The sequence below is a fragment of the Monodon monoceros genome, unplaced genomic scaffold (assembly GCF_005190385.1).
Source record: "Monodon monoceros isolate NGI ecotype Baffin Bay Population unplaced genomic scaffold, NGI_Narwhal_1 Super_Scaffold_7, whole genome shotgun sequence".
Classification (NCBI taxonomy): domain Eukaryota; kingdom Metazoa; phylum Chordata; class Mammalia; order Artiodactyla; family Monodontidae; genus Monodon; species Monodon monoceros.
The window spans coordinates 97,027,389-97,049,363 of record NW_021703784.1 but is presented as its reverse complement, the minus strand read 5'-3'; the positions used below and the strand labels follow the sequence as shown (position 1 = coordinate 97,049,363).

The following is a 21,975-nucleotide window of genomic DNA, read 5'->3' as shown; positions in this document are numbered from 1 at the left end:
AAGTCCTGTATCCCAGGAAATCTCTCAGTCCTGAGCAGAGTGGGGTGGTCCGTCACCCTACTATGAACAAATTGCCTAAGAGATAATTGGGGAGAAGGTCATAGCAAGGATTTTCATTCTTTTCTAAGAGTAGACATCAGCAGTGTCTTGTTATAAGGAGTTAATGTGAGGTCAGAAAAAACTAACTATTTGAGATCACAAAAATGAATAAAATAAACTAAAATTCTTAAGGAAACCGTGAGTTTGGAGAAGCATGCTCATATATATTTCAGAAGTGGAGAAAATGAGATAGAAATAAGATCTTGTCTCTTTTGAAGGTTTTCTCACTGAATTTTGCCTTGAGTCTGCCATTGCCACAACCTCTTCCCTTTCCCCTAGTCCAAGGCAGGCACTGGTCCTAGTCTACCACCATATATTCCAGTCACATTCTGGACCGCAGACAGCAAGGAATGTGTTATTAATGACCTGTTCCAGGAAAATTTTCTACAGGAATATGTGTGTGTGGTAGAATATGTTGACGTGAATAGTCGATGTCTTGACATCTTACAGTTCAGACCCAGATTGGGGTTATGTGAATATGAGCTTAAGGCTGCTGGAGCCTCCCATGGTCAGAATGTTACAAGAGTAAAGAAGGTTAGAGAACCACCATGTTGGAGCCATCTGCTGCAGGCGGGAACACACATATAGTTTTATTCATTTAAAGCCATTTTCGAGGACATAGACTGAAATGTCCCACCTCCTTTTTTTTTTTTTTTTTTTTTCCTAATCACAGGAAATATCTTCCATTGGTGGTCAAAGTGGAAATAGCACTGAGAGTGGAAATTACATTGTCTGTGTACCTACCAGAGTCTGGCAGCACCCGGCATGTAGCAGATGCTCAAATGTAGCTGATAGCTTATGGTGACGTCTTCCTAGTTTAACAATCTTTCTATGTAGGGTAGTAACGTCTCTGAGTATGAAAAAGAATCTAGAAATAGGGTAAATATTCCCTGAGATTTGGCACCATAAGTAATTACGTTATTTTCAAGCATGATCTTCTTTCTCAGAATGTCTATAGCACTTAGTGTCTGCATTCTGTAATCTGACAGCTAATTGTATATTAATGATTTTTCAAAGGTGGTGAATGTCTAAGTCTTTTTGTCCCCAAGGGGTAAAACCTGACTTCTGACTCTTTTGTGTGTTTCTCAACACCTGTTTCATGCTGCTCAGAGAGCAGGTGCTGATAAAACCTGTTGACTTGGCTCTAGTAGTTTATGTAGACATTGGATAGGCAATTTGGTTATTTCAAGCATTATAGCATTTGAATAAGAAGATCTAGGTATGAAACAGGCTCTCAAAATTACTTGCTGTGACCACTGACAAATTACCTTTACTTATTTATTTACTTATTTTCTCTTTGAACATTTGTAAAATAGGGATAGGGATTTTTTTTCCTTGATCATGGAAGCTCAATTGCAATTATTTGATAAAATACTTTGTGAACTGGAAAATATTACACAAATACAAGTATTGATTATCCTTTGTAATTTGGGTACTCCTCATGGCACTTTTTCTATCATTCTTTCTTCCTTTGCCTAAAGGCTAAAAGTAGGTAGACAGTGCAACCAAGAGCCTAGAAGAGGAGTTAGGGGAAGTTAAGACAGACGGAGATGTGTAAGTGGTGCTGTTTGTACAAAGACAGGGGTGAGGACTGGCCACTTAGAGCTGCCCCGGTGGGGTGTGGAAGCCACAGTGTCAGCCCCATATAAAGATAGACGGAATGGGATCTTCATTGTACCTCATTATTATTTTTTGCTTTCCTGAAAACAGTGGTGCAAAAGAGACTCCTCGAAAAATGTAGATGTGGAAGGAATTAAAGATAGCTTAGGGACGGCATGGAGCAGTCACTTACATTTTTCATCTGGTGTAGAGTCTCCCTATTGCAGAGGGAAAAAATGAAAAAACAAACGAACTACTACTGCTGTGACTACTACTACACCTTATCCAAGGAACAGGCCAGTGAGAAACCACATTCTGAAGCCCTTATTCAGCCTATTTTTTTTAACGTAAGAAAGCTGTCCTAAACAAGAAACATGATGATACAGTCTACTACAATGGCCTATGTTCATCCTCTGAATGAGGACGGGGCGAAGGGAGCTGTGGTCACTCCATGCAAAGACCAGAGCGACATGGAGGCTGCATGCAGAGTGCCTTCAGAAATGGGGGTAAATAAGTCTCTTGGAAGCTGTGAATGTTAATGTCTAAAAAAAAAGAAAACAGAAAACAGAAAAAAACTAGTTTAAGGGACACTATCATTTTCTGTTGGTGAGGCTTCCTGATCTTGGGGAGGTTCTGGAAAGGTTATTTCTGTTTCTTCTTCTTCTTCTTCTTCTTCTTCTTCTTCTTCTTCTTCTTGGACTGGAATAATTTCAATGTCCTCTTCATTCTTTGGTTGGGAAGAAATTTCAATCTGCTCAACCACTTCTTCTTTGATTTCAATTGCCTGTTCCTTTTTTTCTTCTGCTGACAGGAGAACTACGTTCTGGAACACAAAATTGAACCCACTTTTCTTGACCTTTATCACCGGCACATTTCTCAACAATCTGTATGAATATCAAATGCCTCCTGGTTTTTATGCTATTCATGTTATTTTCTATATGCTTCCCAGTACCAGGATTGATTTCCCAGATGCTCAGATCCTTATCAAATCACTTATCAAGGCTCATCCTCAAGGCGAGCAGACACTTGCGTGGAATGATAGCGCAGTGTCTGGGAAATAACACTGCAATAATAGAGGAGATTGGAGATAACCTTGGGAAAGTAACTTTCTCTCTCCAATCCTGTCTTCCTCATCTGCAGAATGAAGGAATTGATGATTTCTAAATTCTCTTCCAAAGCTAACATCCTGTGGTTCTGAAGCAGTTGATAATAGACCTGTCACTGGGATTTTCATATCTCCCAATTGTGGAGCCTCTTTGAACCTATTGTTTTGGAAGAGGGATTAGAAAGAAAGAGGGGAGGAGAAGGGAATACTGAGCAATGAGGTGCAAGAAATAGTGGCTTTAATCAGCCTTCAGCCATCCTGTTTTTATGCATTAAGTATGGAATTCTGAAGTCAAGAGGGATGACTTGAAGTCCAGCAAGGTTAGTAAGAGGATGTACATAGCATAGGACTGTATCCTCTGTCTAACCTTTAAATCTATTTCAGATTTCAAGACACTTTTCTCCATTACTGGTATTTTCTGCTTTCCAGAAATATGCTAGGATCACTTTTCATGATGTTCCCAGGCTCATCAGATTACACTCTGCATCAATGACTCTTTGTAGATGTGATTTTCCTACAGGGAGTTTGTGAACAGCATGGCTTCTACTTACAGCTTTGGGTCTGGAGCATATTTTTTTCCATTCGTTCTCAACAGTGCCAGCTGTCACAAGTTTCTGGAGGAAGGCAAAGAGCAACATCACTGCAAAAATGCCCTGAAGAACAGAAAAGCGAGGGTGAAAAGGTAATAATGAAAATATAAGAACATGGCTGGTGCTCAGTAAGTGACTGTGGACTGAAAGATCAATTCTTTAGGGAAATAATGACTGACTGTGAGAACTGCTAGTATCCGCATAACCCTAACCCTTAGCACAACTCCTGGCACATAACAGATAGGGCATGTTGCTGACAGAAAGTAAAGCAGTAATAATTAGTTGAAGAATCAATTCTGTGTAGGCGAGAACAATTATTGAGTCCCAAATTGAACTGTATCCAGCTTTAGGTGGTATGGTATCACACTAAGGAAATATTTCCACACTTGGGAGATGCATTTTTCTCCCCTTCAAACTCTACACTAAAAACTCCTTGAGGGGGCTTCCCTGGTGGCGCAGTGGTTGGGAGTCCGCCTGCCGATGCAGGGGTCACGGGTTCGTGCCCCGGTCCGGGAAGATCCCACATGCCGCGGAGCGGCTGGGCCCGTGAGCCATGGCCGCTGAGCCTGCGCGTCCGGAGCCTGTGCTCCGCAACGGGAGAGGCCACAGCAGTGAGAGGCCCGCGTACCGCAAAAAAAAAAAAAGCTCCTTGAGGCAAATGATGTTTAATACAACTTAGGTTCTTCTGTGTTCATCTTAATCGATAATAATAATAAATTTTCTGTTAATAATATAATAATAATAAATGTTAAAGCAAACACTTAAATAGCACTTTCTTTGTACCAGACACTGTTCTAAGTGCTTTCCATGTATTAACTCATCCCTCAAAACAGCCCTATAAATACTATAAACAGTAATAAACACTATCACCTTCCCCATTTTACAGTTGAAGAAAATGAGACAATGTGATCAGAATTCTTGCTCAACGCCATATAGGCAATAAGTAGCAGACACAGACAGTCTGGATCTAGAGTTGATGGTCATAAGAAAAATGCCATACTTCCTCCCTGAAAATAAATCCAGTTTCACACTTACCAAGAACAAAAACCGTATGCTGTCACAATATTGCATAGATAGAGAGTTTTTGTCAGCGGGGTTAGCTGGTTCACAGTTGTGTATGTTAATATATGGTGTGGGAGCCTTAGTAAGGTTCAGACTCTCCATTTTAAAAAAGTGGGAAATTGTCAGATTAAATATGTCCATGATCAAAAAAATTATTCCAGAAATAGCAGCAAAGAGGCTCAATGAGTTCATTATTATTCTCCCTCTGACCTGAAATAGAGACATAAAGATTTATTAATTGAGTTTAATTACCAATTGAAGAATATAAGCTAGGAAGGAATTCCAGATCCCATTCCCCTGACTCAGAAAGGCACTACACCTAAATCATACTAAGTTCTATTTCTCTCAGTTGTTTTTAGTCTCTTTGTCACTATAAAATGAAAACCTTCATGTCTGAACCTTGTCCCTTTCTCAGATTTCCCCATCTCATTTATGCCACCACCATCCAATCAGTTCATCGAGAAAACATCCTAGGAGTAATCCTTGTACTTCCTTTCACTGCCACTGCCACCAGAATACTAGTAGACATTCAATACACAAGTGCTGAGTAAATGAAATGAATAGTATTCAGATTAGATCACAGTGAAGCAGGATGGTATTGTGGGTATAGGTAGGGAAAGAGCACATAGACCCCTCTAGGTCTGTACCATCAAGTGGAAACAAGCAAATGGTAACACCTATTCCCTCCCTCTTGCCCCAGGTTGCAGTCAGCCCCAGTCTATCATCTTTCAAAATACAATTAAGGCTGATGTCTCCGGGTAGCACAAGTAAGAGGATGTCAGTGTGAATGTTCTACCTTGCCAAGATGATAAGAGTTCGAAACAAGAAGGTATGTGCAAAAAGTACCATGATGGTGTGGGGTTATTGATGATTATCTTAAGACACACATATTTCATCCCTGGTTGTATGACCTACAGATGGCAAGTCAGTAGGACTGACTGTATTTGGAGAATAAATACAACTTGATCTTCATAAACAGTTTTTCTTTTCCCCCAAACTGAGTTTGTCAGACCACCTCTAGACAGGAGCCATCTCAATCTCCTCTATCTCCATTGACTTCGGAAGTGACTCAAATTACTAATAGCTTAGTAAGTGGAGAAAAGTTGAAGAAGGAAGCTTGCTGGTAAGCTCTTGACCTGTACAGAATCGGGGTTCTTTCTGGGTGTAAATGTGTCCTGAGGGGTTATATGCACAAGACCACTCTAGCTCTTTATAGCCTCTGAAGCACCCTCATATATATTACTCCATTTTATCCTCAGGAGAGTTTCATATGGTAGCAAGGACTATTATCTCCATTTTATAGGTTAAAATTCAGAGGTACAGGGCTTCCCTGGTGGCTCAGTGGTTGAGAGTTCGCCTGCCGATGCAGGGGACACGGGTTCGTGCCCCGGTCTGGGAAGATCCCACATGCTGCGGAGCGGCTGGGCCCATGAGCCCGTGAGCCATGGCCGCTGAGCCTGCGTGTCCGGAGCCTGTGCTCCGCAACGGGAGAGGCCACAACAGTGAGAGGCCCGCGTACCGCAAAAAATAAAATTCAGAGGTACATAGGGGTAAACTGACTTGCTCAGGGTTACAGCTGAAGGTTAACTAGGACTTGAGTCAGTCATAGCGTTGATTAGACAGTTTTCCTAAATGCTGGTCTGAGAGAAATGACAAGATTTTGAAAGAAATCTCAGTCTCACACAGCATCTCACATTCCTAAGACCATAAACATGCTCTTCAACGATCTGCCTCTAATTCTGTTTCCATGAATATCTCATTTCCATGTTTTTTATGAATGAAATCACAACGGCATCATAGAGGATCTTTTGCTTCTTCGGATTGAGCGATAACTCAGTGCTACTGTAACTCCAAAGGTCTTCAAGGGTCCTTCTTTTCAACTGAGAAAATAGCTACTTCTCTGATGTGTGGGAAAGAAGGACATACGATTACTTGCCAAACTCTTCATGGAGTTTTTCTCCGCTGCTGCCAGGAGTGATCCAGAAATGATATACTGTAAAAAGAGAGGTGGTGGGTGGGGAAGGGCAGGGGCGAGATGGGAGAAGCAGCAGAGAGAGAGAGAGGGGCAGAGAAGGAGATCACTTTTTAACATTGAGAACTGGTTGTAAAAAAGCTATCCACACTTTCAACCACTTTCACTAAGCTATCCAGTCCTTTTTAATGGATTTATTCATTTTTCAGCATATTTCTCCTTTATTCAGGCTCAATGCCATTCAGTCCATGCCTTTTATTCAATCAGATGGGGAGCTGTGACTAGGAATATAGTAAGACCAGAGGCAGAATTCACATTTCCATGTCAATTAGTACTCACACTGTGAATTTAAAAGTTTTATTTTCAGTTTTCCTTTTGTAATTTGGGGAATTGCTCTTTGGAGTTCACAGTGTTTTAAATGGCGTTGATGGCAGTGATGAGTGAATTGATGTAGAAGAAATACTTGGCCTGAATGTCGTAGGCACTTCATTTAAACATGGGCTGCTACAGGAAGTGGTCATTATTTCTCATCTTCCTTTTCTACTATTCAAGCTGTAAGATGGAGGAAACTCTTTCACTAATCCATCTCTCCTTGTGCTGAAAATTTCAATCCTGGACCTGTCTTCATAGTCGCATCTATGAAGGTGTAATGGTGATGAAAACATCACCGTCCCATACCACATCCAGACAGGGTTACAAGCTTGGAAAACAGGCACGTGAAACAGCCATAAGGAGTACTGCTCTGCTGATAAGTGAGGGGAGATTTATTTGGGATGGGACTAATTTCACCACGTGAGATAGTAACTAAAGAGAATTGTAGGGAAGAAGGACCAGGTGGGAGGAAGTTTGCTTTCTGAAACACCATGCTCTACAGTCCAAACGTCTAGTACCCAGCCCCCTTCATGCTGGACATTGACTTTGGAGAGGTCCTGCTTTGAGAAGTCTTTCCTCCCTGTGTAGATCCATGTAGGGCAGCTTTCTCTGAATTCCCATGAAGCATGACCACTGACTCTCAACCATTGGATTCATGCTCAATGCAGTCAGCCTCTCTTTCCACTAAATCACATCAACCAGATAACCTGTTCCCTACTCCTGTGCTTTCCTCAACACAGAAATAATCTGGTACATTCCTGTGGAGCTTTCTAACCTTTTTGTCTGTATCACTCCCCAAATGGTTGTTAGTTTTTACTCACCATAATGCCTCCCCAGAGAGGGTACCACAGAGTTACACAGATGGGTGCATAGACCTCCGCGTGAAGCAACAGGAGGCCGCCCAGGGCAATGTGGAAGAGCCCATTCATAATCTGGACAGCCTGGGGAGAGAATAGGGGCACTGATGGATGAACTGAAGTCATCGTCAAGTCAGAAAGTGAAAGTGAGGCCGGAAGCCCTGGTTCCTGACCTGGATGGGGCTGTGTAAGATGTCCAAAGCAAGCGGTGAAGGTGCCAAGACCTTTGTCTTGTTCTGATTCATTTTCCCCACCACCTGGGGCATTTCCAAGGCAGGTATATGTGGTATGCTGGTGATGAACTGGGATGGAAGACCCCTAACTATGCAAGCCTCAAGATCAAGTGGGGGCATAAGATCACCATGATAGTCTCTCTGTACGTCCCTGATTTGGCCCCTTGTGTCAGACATAAAGATCACCTCAGGTGGGATCAAATACCTTCCAGTCGGATTGAATTTTTTACCTGGCCTACAGCATCCGCTTCTGTAGGCCAGAGAGTCCCTAGGATGTGGGATGGAGGGCAACTGACTTACCCCCAAAGCCTTAGATTCCCTCATGAAGAAGCTCTGTGTGGCGCCCACCACTGAAGGCACCCTCCTGGGAATTAGTTTCTGAACAGGCTGCATGGCAATAGGGCCTGCCGGGAAAGCTCCACTCATGGAATTTCTGGGCGTCGTCATTTCACCCTCAAAAGTCCTAAAAATAAAACAAATAATAAAATGAGGAGAGAGAGAACAGGATTCTTGGCAGTCTTTTATCTCGTGTTGTGCACCTGAATACTTTCCTCTGTATTCTCTCTGTGGGTGTCACTGAAGGCAGACACGGCCTCTTCCTAGTGACTTTGGATCTAAAGCAAGGCCTCCTGCCATGTTCTAAGACAGGATCTGGAGGGGGCATCTCATGCAAGGGTTTATGGGCCCAGGGATCCCTGCCAGTATTTTTTTTTTTTTTTTTTTTTTTTTTTTTTTTTTTGGTTCGGGGGCCCCTCCCTTTTTTGGCCTCTCCCCTCGCGGAGCACGGGCTCCGGACACTCAGGCTCAGCGGCCATGGCTCACGGGCCCAGCCGCTCTGCGGCATGTGGGATCTTCCCGGACCGGGGCACAAACCCGTGTCCCCTGCATCGGCAGGCGGACTCCCAACCACTGCGCCACCAGGGAAGCCCCTGCCAGTATTCTTGACAGACACATTTGGGACATGTTTTCTCTTTGTCGAGAACGTCACGCTCATATTCTCTATGTTCTGTGTGTCTGTCATTTCTGGATGCTTTTCTTGTGCTTTCATATTGGAAAATGTGTTTTGTGTGGGCTCGTCCTTGTCCCTTTGCTTACCTGCTTTTGTCCATTGGGATGGGCCAGAGTCACCATGATGGAGGATGGTGAAGACTGTTGGAGTCGAGAGGGGCCGAGTCAATCTTCCCTCCTCCCACTAACTCTGCCACCTTGAGTAAATCACTTCAAGGAGGCTCTTGAAGGTTCTGTGTGAGACTGTGGCCTCTGAATCAGACTGCCTAGGTTTAGATCATGATTCTTCTATTTGCTGTGAAACTCTGGGTAAGTTCTTTAAACTCTCTGGGCCTCAACTTCTCCAACTGTAAAATGGGGATAGTAATCATTCTTATCTCATAGGGTTGCTGTGAGACTTAAATGGGCTGATGGTGTGTGCATGGCTGGTTTCTTTCTGTTCAGGGATAGCTCAAATGTCAGCCTCTCAAAGAAGCCTTTCCTGAACCCTCAATCCACAATGCATCTCTCTCACAACATCCCATTTTATTTATTTGGTAGCACTTATCACTGTGAGGAATTACTGTATTTGCTTGCTTGTTTACTGTCAGTCTCTCCCCACTAGAATATAAATTCCTTGTGTTCTCTCTTGTTTAGTATTTAAAATTATGCCTGGATTTAGTAGTTTCTTCATGAATATTATTGAAGAAGTAAATGTATGCAAAACACCCATGTCTGGGGCTTCCCTGGTGGCGCAGTGGTTGAGAGTCTGCCTGCCGATGCAGGGGACGTGGGTTCGTGCCCCGGTCTGGGAGGATCCCACATGCCGCGGAGCGGCTGGGCCCATGAGCCATGGCCGCTGAGCCTGTGCTCCGCAACGGGAGAGGCCAAAACAGTGAGAGGCCCACGTACCGAAAAAAAAAAAAAAAAAAAAAGCACCCATGTCTGAATCATTATTAGCTGCGTTTGTTTTTGTTCTTGTTCTTAATATTTTTACCTTTAGGAGCAGTAGTTTCTATTTTTCCCATCTGAAAAATGAGAACAATACCCCTTTCAGAGACGTGTTGTGAGAAATAAATAAGTTAACGTAAGTGAAAGTGCCTAGTACACAGGCAGAAAGTAGTAAATGCTGTTCGTCCTTCGTCATGATCAATTTCTGAATAGAAATGTCCCTTTCCAGCGCTAACATTTTAAGACTGTTCTACCTTCTTCATCACGTGATTCCCTTCAGTATTCATTTCTTTATGTCAGTTACTTTCATGAATTCTATTGGGTCTTTCCTGGGACCTGGAAATCTCTCTTTAGGGATGCAATTTTGGTCTTGTCTTTACTGACTGTAAGTCACGTAAGGGGCCTTGGAGGCCAAGGCTGTCTGTCCAGCTTACTTATCTTCCTAAAGTCACGCAGGGCTGGGCACCTGGAGGTATGCTGGAAGACAGGGGCTCGGGAGTCTCCCAGGCCTCACATCTGTACCCACTTCCTAGTAACAAAGACATTTCACATCTGGCATCTCATCTGAGCCTCACAGGGCAGACAAGGGACGAATCGTGGCCTCTGTTTTGTAGAAAGGGTAACAAGGACACCAAGAAGTTAGGTAACTCGTTCAAAGTTACACAACCATCAGAGATTTAAAATGAAGGCTTGGACCTAGCCAACAAGGTCTCTGTGGTACCAGGCTGCTTTGTCCCCCGTGGGGAATAGGAATTCAGCCTTTCACTTATGAATCTCTTCCTTTTCCTTCAAATAGATGTGCGATTTGGATGACTATAAATCGGTTGAAAACAGAGTATCTGTCTGGGCCATGGCTGAAGGGGAAGAGGGGAGGCTGTGGGAGCTTCACACCTGATTTTACCCCAGCCCTAGATTACCAGATGTCGTGTGCTCTTAGGGATCCGCTTTACACCACAAACCACCCCGCAAGACCACCAACAGGAGGGAATATTTTAATATAGACCACTAAGGTGTTTACAGACGGATTCAGGCAGAGTTTTTAGGGCCAGTCAGACCTCAGAAACCATTCCGTTCATTTGATAAATGAGGAAACTGTGGCCCAAGGATGAGACATGCCTTGTTAAAGACCTTGCACTTAGTGATGGAACCAAACCAGAAAGGCAGCCCCTAGGGCTCCGAGGCTCGTGCTTTCTCTGCTGCACCTCGGGCTGGAGCACACAGTTAGAGTTGTTCACGGAGCACACACTCTGTGCTACTTAGTTCCCACCCTCCCGCACCTTCCCTGCTAAGTGGGCAGTTTCTTCTTTTCTGCAGTTGTGGAAATGGGACTTCTGAGAGCTTAATTAATTTTCCCACCGTAAGTATGGAATGAGCTGAGGTTACCACACTCCTCTCCAGAGGGCTCGTTTTAATGAGGACAACTTATAAAGCAAAGGTCATCAATTATCTGGACAGAAGGAGATGATTGGACTACCATTGTTTTAACTTCTCCTCACTTTTCATCTGCCTAAGGCTGTGTCTATATTATTAGTCAGATAAACCTCTTATGTAAACAAGTCCTACTTGGGCTTTGTCTGCCATGACTAATGGCAATAATGACCATTGGAGGGGAATATTTTATTTCTCTTAAAATGATGTCTCACTATGGCAACTATATTTCTACAAAGCCTGCAACACGTACCACTGTAAAATAGTTTATAAACACAAACATACTTGTTTCTCTATGCTACTTCATTTTTTATGGCGTGTGTGTGTGTGTGTGTGTGTGTGTGTGTGTGTGTGTATATATATATATATATATATGCATGCCAGGTCATTGTAGACTGACTGGGTAGTGAAAGATTTTATTCATTTTATTCTATGGGAATATGTGAAACTAGACCACAGACTCATCAGGTTATTGTAGATTCCTGTAGCCTTACCCTATATATATTTTTTCTTTAATTGTTCACCATGACCATTAGTCCCAACTGTCTGTTTTCCAACACAGTTACGCTCACATTGGTCAAAATGTGGTCATAAGATTTTATTATCACCGAACTACACTAAAATCAGGACTCAGTTTATCAGACACTGCCCTGTTTTATTACAGTAACTTCTGCAAACCTTCTTGGGTTTTTAAAAGGCACCACTATTTCCATGTCCTTCTAGTGAAGAAGATCTCACAGCGTTTATGGGCTTTGGTTTGAATAATGACTTTTAGGTCTAATACTTGCATCATTTACTTGGAAGTTCAAAGCTGCCCAGATTTTGTTACCTCCACTTCCTCCTTTGCCGCTCAAATAGTTTTGCATTTTCATCCCTTGTGGCCTCCTGTGCGCTTGTCTCTGAGGAATAATATTCTTAATACTTCCTTTTCCTCTGCCTCTGCTCTACAGCCCGTCTCCTCCTACTGCGTCGTTAGTCCTTCAAAGAGATTGGTTGCATCTTCAATCTCTTGCTATATTTGGGGAGTATTGAGCTAGTCCTAGCTCTGTTGCTTGCTACCTTTGTGATCTGATCTCTCTATTCAAAGTTTTGTTTTGAGAACATGAGATAACATGAGATAATTTGCAATTTATAAACTACTAAAGGCTCAAAGAATAATTATCATCCCTGGAACCTTTGTTACGATTAAAATGTGCTGCGGTGTCTCCCCAGTCCCAAAACCCCTTCCTTTAATCCAGGACTGTCCCAGCCACTGCCCAGTCTCCCCAGTCCTATACTCCCAGCGTCTTAAAAGCTTCCTCTCTGCTCCCACTTCCTCACTACCCACTCACTCCTCGACACTCGGCGGCTGCTTCCTGCCAGAGCCACTCAGGTGAAACTGCCTTCTTCAAAGACTGTGCTGCAGGGTCTTCCCGGGCATCCCAGTGGTTAAGACTCTGTCTGCTGCAGGGGGCACAGATCTGATCCCTGGTTGGGGAACTAAGATCCTGCATGCCACTACGACCCCGCATGCTGCGAGCTGGGGGCATAAGAGCTCCACGAGAGAAAGAACGTGCTGCAAAGCCAGGCATCATCCCTCGGATGGCTTCACATCTGTATCCCTGTCACCCAGGCTTAAAAAGTTGGAGCCATATTCCGCTCCAGCTCCTTCGTCTCCCACATGGAAGCTAAGTCAGGTAGTTTCTACCTCTGTAAAGTATCGTATTTTGCAGGTGCCAGTGTCACCTCATGAGTTTGATTCTCATTTCCTCTCCTCTCATTTCCTCTACTGGTTTAGCACAGAAATCTTGCTTTTCTGCCTTCTGTCTCTCTCTTTTCTAACCCATCCTCCACAAGGCAGCTAGATCAGACTCCCTTAAATCCCTGCTGAAGTGACGCTGAACTTGAACTCATCTCTGATCTGTCATTGCCTGCCGGGGAAAACCCTTTACCTGGTCGCTCACAGCCTCTCCGTAATCTCTTAAGCTCACATCCCGCTACTCCCCACAGAGCCACTGGTCTGGATGCCTCTCCCGCTTTCTTCTTTGAACCCTCTCAACTTTGAAATGCTTCTCCTCCCACCCCCTTCACTTTCAGTGCCGCTGCCCATCAGACGTTCACATCGCCCGAGGCTCTTCCTGGCCAGGAATTCTCCTTCAGAGCCCACAGCTCTTTGCATTCCTTACTTGTCACCAAGGGTTCTCTTTCTCATGTCATATTGTTAGTCCCTCTAATGGAGTGTAAATTCCTTTTGGGAACGCCTTACTGGGATTACACAGGGAACCTGTTTCCTATACACTATGAGCTCAAGAAATGGTAAACTGAACATTAAACTGAACTACTTCCTCGGGACAGGTTTACAGACACTCGGGATGTCGGACCAAAAGGTGATTGATTTCATCTCACCGGTCAGTCAGTGCGATCAAGCCATGTTATGGGCAACAGGGGAAGGGAATGTTATAAACTGGTTTCAGGAGACCGTGACGGCAGGGTTAGAGGTCGTCTTTGTCGGCCTTCATCAGATCTTCCTCTAGTCTCCAGTGCCCACTCTCTCTCTCGGTTTCTGTGATGGATTTGAGGCAGGGTTTTGTGCTCGATTTGGTGTCCACCAATCCCCTCCAGAAAATGTTCGCCCGAGAGGCTTAACAACATCTAGGGGTATTCACATTTAGTGGGATAGCTTTGGAGACAAAAGCATTTAAAGCGAGAGGCGTGGAGTTATTTTCGTTACAGCCGTGACTGTTTATTTTCTTATTTGGTTCGAGGCTGTTCTAAGAGCGTCAGGATTTTAGCTCATTTATTCTTCATAACGCAGTGGGTATTACTATTGCCCCCGCTTTATAGGTGAGGAAACCGAGGAGCATAGAGGTTTAGTAACTTGCCTGAGGTTATATGGCTTGTTGATGGTAGAGCTCAGGTTTGAGCCCAGCAGGTAGTAACCGTGCTTTAATCTACATGTGGCAATTTACTACTTTTGTAGATTGGCCAGGGTCATTCTAGAGAGAGAGAGAGAGAGAGAGAGAGAGAGAGTGAGTGGTTAAGGTAGTAGGTGGAAGGACAGCAGGCCTTGGTATCGCCTTTCCTCAAATGATGACACTGTCAGAAGACCTGACCAGGGAAGCCCTAGAATTAAAGCCAAGAATCTCCAGTCTCCCAAACCATCCTATGCCTCATGCCTTATCTGTCACTCCCTTTAGACACTTAAGCAAAGCGAATGGACTCCTTACCTGAGTCTCCAAGGTCGTAAGGCTCGAGGGCTGACGTGGATGCTTACTGCTGAGTTCGCTTAGACAGCCGGGTTCTCAAGTACCCAGCGGGCGAGTGAGATGGACCAGGCCTGGGATTGCTGATAGATACCAGGTGACAGGAAATTAGTGGCTTCTGCTACCTTGGGTTTTGCCCCCAATTACTTTAGTTTAATACACACTTATCAGAGCTGGAGAGGATATACAAAAAAGTTTCTGCCTTACCAGGAGGTTTCACTTCTTGAAAAAGATCTCAGGGGACTGCCGGGCGTACTTTACACTGCCTTAATTAGAAGAACTATGTAGGCCCCCACCCTGTAAGCAGGTGTGGATGGGGGGTCCCCAAGGGCACGAAGGGCTCTAGAAAGTCTGCAAAGATGGGCTGTTAGGACTTTTACCTTTTTCTGTTACTTTTTTAGGAATGGGTGGGTGGGAAGGAGGCGTCCATGCAGAGAGATTGAAGAATTATTAAGCCCGTACCCTTGGACGTGTTGGGTGTATCCTCTTCAAATGTCATCCTCGTTTGGCCACACTTAGGGTTCGAGTGGGACCGTGTATGTCTCGTGTTGAATTTAGTAGAAATGGCCTAAAAATATCTTTTGGTGCTGTGGAACATGTCCCCAGAAGCTTGAGGCAAGAGTTCCATATTTGGGGATGTACATTGAAATAGTACTTTTACCTACAAACCCACCTTTTCCCTCCATCTGTCTAGTACCCTAGTGTCCCCTCTCTTTTCAGTCAGGGCCAGAGCTGTGTGGCCATCAAGCCCAGCACTAGATCAGGTGAGGAAACAGAGGAAGCTGGTGGCCAGGAGAGTAAACATTTGGGAGACGCATCAAAGAAAGTTTTGCCCAAAGGTATTGTATCCACTGCCCTACCATATACAACCTGTATGTTCATATTCTGGAGTTTTCTTACTTTTGTAATTTTCTTATCCATTGATGTATTTCATTAGCGACCCAGGGCTGTAGTTAGGTAATCGTTTGCCTAGTCTAAAGGGCTGAAATGTGGCAGCTCTGTTGCTGAATCTGAGGTTCATTCATATCTTCTCTCTCACTCTCTCTCCTCTCTTCTCTAATTCTCCCTCTGCCTCTCTTTTCTTTAAGATGGTTTGGAATCAGAGGGTTAGAACCAATGGGTAAAAGTCATTCTGGAGAGGCTGATTTGGGGGCAACATAGAAAAAAATGCCATGTCCCCACCCACCATTGGAGCAGTTCGTTAGTGGAACAGGCTAACGTTTGAATAGAGAACTTGCTGTCATCAGGTATACACAGGTAGGAGCCAGGGGGTCACCTCTCTTTAATGCTATAGAGAGAAGAGAAGTGGAAACATAAGATCCGCCACCCCTTTAAGGTTCCGGTTGTGGGTCTATGAATATATGCTGAAGTGCTTGAATGGTTGGTGGTGTAGAGATGCTAATGACACTGGGTCTGAGTTGTGGATGATTGTGAGGCCGGAGGTCTGAGTCCTGGATTACGGGTGGCTGGAGGAGTGTGCCTTCATTTCAGTGACTGTGGGAGCAGGTCAGAACTTGGCAAACGCAATGCATTAATGAGGGTTGAATTGGAGTTTCACAACCGGATTTTTCACATCCTTATCTCTGTGTAGGCCCTGTGTTTTTCCCCAAGCCTGTCTTGGGGTGTTTGCTACTCTGGTTTGCTACAGTGAGATCACGTAGGTGGTTTTATGTGTGATTCTTCCTGTAATAAGCTTGAACTTGAATTTATATAAACGTTCACCTTGGTGCCAATTTGGATTAATTGACCTTTCAGTGTTTGTGTTGAAATCCTCCTATGATCTGGATTTGGATTCAGTAGGACTTTCTTTATTCCATCTTTTTTTTCCCCTCTGTAATGTTTGAGCTTATTTTATTAGGTCTATTACACATCTAATATTTCTCTCTCTCGGTTAAACCTCTTGTGATTGTCTAGTGGCTTTCCTGCTTCCAAAGGATGATTGCTTCCTTAAAGTCTACATCGAAGTTTATTAACTAACCTTTTATTAAGTTAATATTTGCCTCATAGGAATTTGTCTTCCTTTTATTCCCCCCACCTCCTAACGCTCCCATCTTTTTTATCCTTGAGACATTTTGCCACTCTTATGACAACTACATTCTACGTCATAATTGTTTGTGTCCTTGCCCTATTCCGCCATTGCCCTGTGCGTCTCTGGAAAGCAGGGCTGGTTTTTCTGAACCGCCATGTTCTCTGCAGTGCTGTGAGAGGCGGTGGTCCTGATGTGGTTTTTTTCTCCCATCCAGATGACTATCGCAATGCTATCCAGTATCAGAAAGTAATATTATGGTGTGTTCCCAACTGTTCAACAAGGCATTGGTACCCAGAATCATTCGGTGTTAGAGGGTTTTGGTTTCAGAGAATTGGTAAAGGAGACGCAGGGTCCCTCGGAGGTGAAACTATAAAGATCCTTTTGCAAATAGAACTTGGTTATAAGTTGGAAAGTCCCAATGTTGTATTTATAAGAAATAATTACTACTAAGGAAAATATAATTTCGAGTACTTAAGAGCTTCGTAGTTTATGAGGCCTTCCTTCTGTTCTGAGGGACTGCTTTACATTAAAAAAATAACATTAGTTGCATATCTGCTTATATGCCAGGCACTGTCCACATAACACCTGCAGTGTTGTAATTGTGGAAACCAAAGTTCAGTGGGAACTTCGGGGGAGACTGGCTCAAAGTCACATAGTAAGTGATAGTGATGTTTGGGAAGCAAGAAAACTTCAGTTATAAATTTAAAAGAAAACCTACCATTTTCTTTCTTTTTTTTTTTTTTTGAAAACCCACCATTTTCTGAGTGGTTTTTTAAGTTCCAAACATTCACAGAATCAGTTCCCATGTTTCATTTGAGGCGCACAGAAAAACGCATCAGGTGGGTGTTATTATTACATTTTAGTGGAGGAATGTAAGGCTCACAAAGGTTAAATGATTTGTTCAAGTCACTTTACTTTAAATGGCAAAACCAACATTTAAACCCAGGCCTGGCTTAAAAACCCTTATTTACCATTAGGTGACCAGGCCTCTCACCCTTAAATACATCCCAAACCCCACCCGTCAGAACCTAACTGAGCTGCCAAATATTTTTCATAGGAACCCCACTGGCCCCCATCCCCTGCCTTCACTTATGCAACTGTAGGCCTTTCTCCTCCCAGTTTGTAGCAGAAATGAAAGCCTGCTAGGTTATTCTTGGAGTGTGCTGAGTTTCTTCTATGCCAAAAGAGGCAGAGGGTAATAGGATTTGGAGTCAGGGATCTTGAATCACATCCTTGTTCTAAATCATACTCGCTTTTGTGGTCTCAGACAAGTTAACCACTTTGAGCTTCAGTTTCACGTCTGTGACATGGGCTAGTTATACCTCTGTCAGAGGGCGGTCATGACAAGTAACTGAGATGATGAGAGAGGTAAGATCCTTAACACTTCTCAGGTATTCTGTCAGTGGAAGGCAGTATAACGTCAGGCAGCTGTTCTTAAAGGGCGGTCTGGGAATCTCCGGGAGTTCTTGAGACCCTTGTAGGGGGTCTGTGACCTCAGAACAATTTTCATCATAATGCTAAGGCCTTATTTCCCCTTTGCACGGGCTTACAGCAGCGTTCTCCACGGGCTACAGAACATGCGACACTAGGACAGATTGAATGCAAAAGCAGCCAAGAGAATCCAGCTGTCTTCTGTTAAGCCAGAGTGAAGCAGTGGTTTCTAAGCTTTGCTCTGCATTGGAATCACCTGGGAACCTTCAAAAATTATGGATGTTCGGCTCTCAGCACATTCTGATTTAATTGGTATGTGGTGATGTGCGGTGCACTGGGCCTTCTAAAAGTTCCCCTTGAACGTGCAGTCAAATTAGACGTGGATTTGTTTTTCAGTGGGTGTAAAGTTACACAAGATGAGTCAATTCTACAGATCTGCTGTACAGCAGAGTATTTATAGTTAATAATACAGAATTGTGCACTTGAAAATAGGTTAAGAGGATAGACCTCATGTTAAGTGTTTTCTACCAAAAACCAAGACCAGAGCCCCACAAAAGAACACAAGGAACATGTTGGAGGTGATGGATATGCTTAGTACCTTGGTGATGGTGATGGTACTGGGGCATATGCACACGTTAAAAGTGTGCAGTTTTTTGGGTGAATAAACTACAACTTAATAAAGTTAAAAAAATAAAAATAAAAGAGTGTCAAGTAACCTAAAAATAAAAAGAGATTTGCAAAACTATATATCAGTGCCACTCTCCACACTAAATTTTTTTATTTTGGAAAATAGAGTTATTTTAGTAAAAATGTTACTTGTATTAATGTGTAATGAGTCGAATAATTTTTCAGAGTGTCAAGGGGTTCTGAGACCAAAAGTTTAAGAGACATTGGTATGTTGGTATAGAGAGTAAGGCCTTGGGATCTGGAGCCAGACCACCTGTTGATACCATGACTTTGCCATTGCACACTTTGTGACCTTGGGCACATGACTTACCCTCTCTGTGCTTCAGCTTCATTGCCTGTTAAATGAGTATAATAATAAAATTTGCCCCTTAGATTTTTGTGAGATTAAATGAGCACTTAGCGTGGCACCTGGAACCTTGTAGTGGCTTCCACCAATATTTGCCCTAATTATTGTTAACCGATTCTAGTTGTTATAAGTGGCTAACATTGATCAATGTAGAACCTGTGGGCCAAGCCATTGTTCCAGCCAACTCATCTTTCCACACAGCAGTGGAGCAGGAACCCCTAGGTAGAGTCTCTTGGAGAAAGCAGCAGGAGACATGTTGGACCTGGTCTCGCCACACCCTGGGTTCTGGTTCATTTCTCTGTTTAAACCGTGACAACCAACCCTACGTTGCTGTCCTTTTGTTCAGTGAATGCATGACTAACAAAGGAGGTGACACCAAGGCAACCATGTGATTTGGGGAGAGGAGGAGATGGCCTTACAAAGAGGCAGGATGTGTTTTATCAGCCAGAATGTTCCCAGACCCCACTCCGTTGAGTCACTCCCCTTTGCTTCAAGGAGTTGCTGGCCTTAAGATTCTATGTGCCTCCTGGCTTTTCCTCACAAGTATAATTCATCTCTCAATAATATTATATCATGTCTTTATTCTCACAGTGCTAGTCAACAGCATTCCTCACAATCACCATGGTCAGCTGGTCCCCTCATAATTGAGAAAGACAGGGAAATGAATAATTCAATAATGCTGAATGCCATCAACTTAATCAAAATTCCCTGTAACAGAAGAAGAAGAGAAAAGAGTCATGGTATTAGTACAGTAATACAGTAATACTAATATAATAGTAATTTCCGATGATCATGAGGTAGCTGTCAGTGCCCAGGTAAGAAAAGCTCTTCCACGTGTCTCAAGTGTATCTGACGCTTAGGAATCAAATTACTGGAGGATCGTGAGAGCATGCAGCTATTTTAGCACAGTATGGTACAGCGTGGCACAGCGGAGCACTGTATAGAACAGCATGTTATTTTCTAGAGAACGTTATACAAAATCATCTACTTTCTAAATTACATGTAGGAAATACTCCATTTCACAAATATACGCAATACAAAGAAATAATATTTTAAAAGTGGTCTGGGCTTCCCTGGTGGCGCAGGGGTTGAGAGTCCGCCTGCCGATGCAGGGGACGCGGGTTCGTGCCCCGGTCCGGGAAGATCCCACATGCCGCGCAGCGGCTGGGCCCGTGAGCCATGGCCGCTGAGCCTGCGCGTCCGGAGCCTGTGCTCCGCAACGGGAGAGGCCACAACAGTGAGGGGCCTGCGTACCGCAAAAAAAAAAAAAAAAAAAAAAAAAAAAAGTGGTCTGTTGAAGGAGAAAGAAAGAAGATTAAGAAGCACGAAAAAGGAGCAAAAATAGAAAAGGAAAGAAAAAGGGGAGAAGAGAAAACTACAGGCTCAGAAAAAGAGGAAAATAAGAAGACACATCAAAAGACGCTAATAGTAACTTCTTGTGTTCTTTTTGTTACCACTAAAGACCTTTAAAATATTTTGTATTTTGATAACTAAGAGCGCCTACAGGGACGCACACCTCCTCAGGAGCCCACCAGAGGCTGGACACACTTGTATTTTGCTGGCAAAGGTTTGTAAAGGTGAATATGGTTAACATTCTGTTCTGCAGTCATGTTTGCATGTTTTGACTCTAGGTTGAAGAATTGTTTATTTTAGAGTCACATAGTATCTCTTGGTGTAGTTACCGTAATTCATTTATTCTTTAGTGACAGGAAAGAATTTATTTCCTCTTCTTTTCTGCTTTTTGTTTGTTTGGGTGTTTTTGCCTGTTTTTTTGTTTTTACTACTCTGAACGATGCTGCAATAAGCATTCTTGCACCATATCCTATATATAGGTGATGTAATTGCTGTGGGGATGGCTACCTGGGTTAAAGTTATGTGTATCTTTCATATAAGTGAATGTCTCCTTGCTTTTCAAAAAGGTAGTAACAGTTCACATTTCTACCACTGATATACAATACAGGAGCATCCTTTTCACCATTTCCCTGCCAGTGGTAATTTTTTATATCTCTTTAGTTTTTGCCAATCAAGTGTATGTAAATCCTAGTCTATTGTTAATTTACTTGGCGCTTCCCTACTATTGAATTTGAGCATCACTCTGAGTGTCTTTGGCTGCTACATTTGCATTTTTGTTCCTTCCTCATAATCTTTGCCTATTTTTTCATTGTGTTCTTGACTTTTTGTCACTTCTGTTTTCTCTTTGTATATAAAAACATTAAAACTTTGCTGTTGTCTGCTTTAAAAATAGTATACCAATTCTTTTATCATGCCAGAGTTTTAATGTAAATGTATATATTTTTTCCCCTTTTTTGCTTTCTAGATCAGATATATCATACATTTCCATCACCTCAGTAAGTTCTCTAGTGTCTCTTCCTAGTCAATCTCCCTACCCCCTCTAGAGGGAACCACTATTCTGATTTCAAACACCATTTGTTAAATTTGCCTGTTAATTTTTGTATCTGAATTTGCTTGTTCAGTATAATGGATTGAATTTCATCCATGTTGCTGCATGCATCAGTATCCTATTGTTTGAATAGTCACAGTTTGTTCAGCCACTGTGTTGCTGATAGACATTTGAATTGTTTCAGGTTTTTAATTGCTATGAATAGATTTCCCAAGAACATTCTTGTATGTATTTCTGAGACATAAAATAGGTCTATGCTTAATTTTGTTAAAAGCTACCAAATAATTTTCCAAGGTGGTTGAACCATTTTACACTCCCACCAAAAATGGATAAGAATTTCATTTGCTTCACATTCCTGCCAGCACTTGGTTTTGCCAGTTCTTTTAATTAAAGTCATTCTGGTGTGTGTGCAGTGGTATCTTAATTGTGATTTTAATTTGCATTTCTTTGGTAATTAATAAGGTTGAGCACGTACTTACATGCTCACTAGCTATTGGTATGTCTTTCTTTGTGAACTGCTTCTCCAGGTCCTACTCATTTATTTTTTGGTCTTTTTATTATTTATTTTCTGGAGTGCCTAATGT

General features: G+C 42.9%; 1 protein-coding gene across 1 annotated transcript; it reads right to left on the bottom strand.

The window, feature by feature from the left end:
* Positions 1-727: 727 nt before the first annotated feature.
* On the bottom strand, positions 728-14,648 carry LOC114887060 (B-lymphocyte antigen CD20-like). Its single transcript, XM_029208416.1, has 7 exons — positions 14,462-14,648; positions 8,190-8,352; positions 7,621-7,740; positions 6,392-6,448; positions 4,429-4,665; positions 3,355-3,456; positions 728-2,521 (listed from the first exon to the last, which is right to left on the bottom strand). The coding sequence occupies exons 2-7, from the start codon at positions 8,334-8,336 to the stop codon at positions 2,279-2,281; spliced, it is 906 nt and encodes a 301-aa protein (XP_029064249.1). The 5' UTR covers positions 8,337-8,352; positions 14,462-14,648; the 3' UTR covers positions 728-2,278.
* Positions 14,649-21,975: the final 7,327 nt, after the last annotated feature.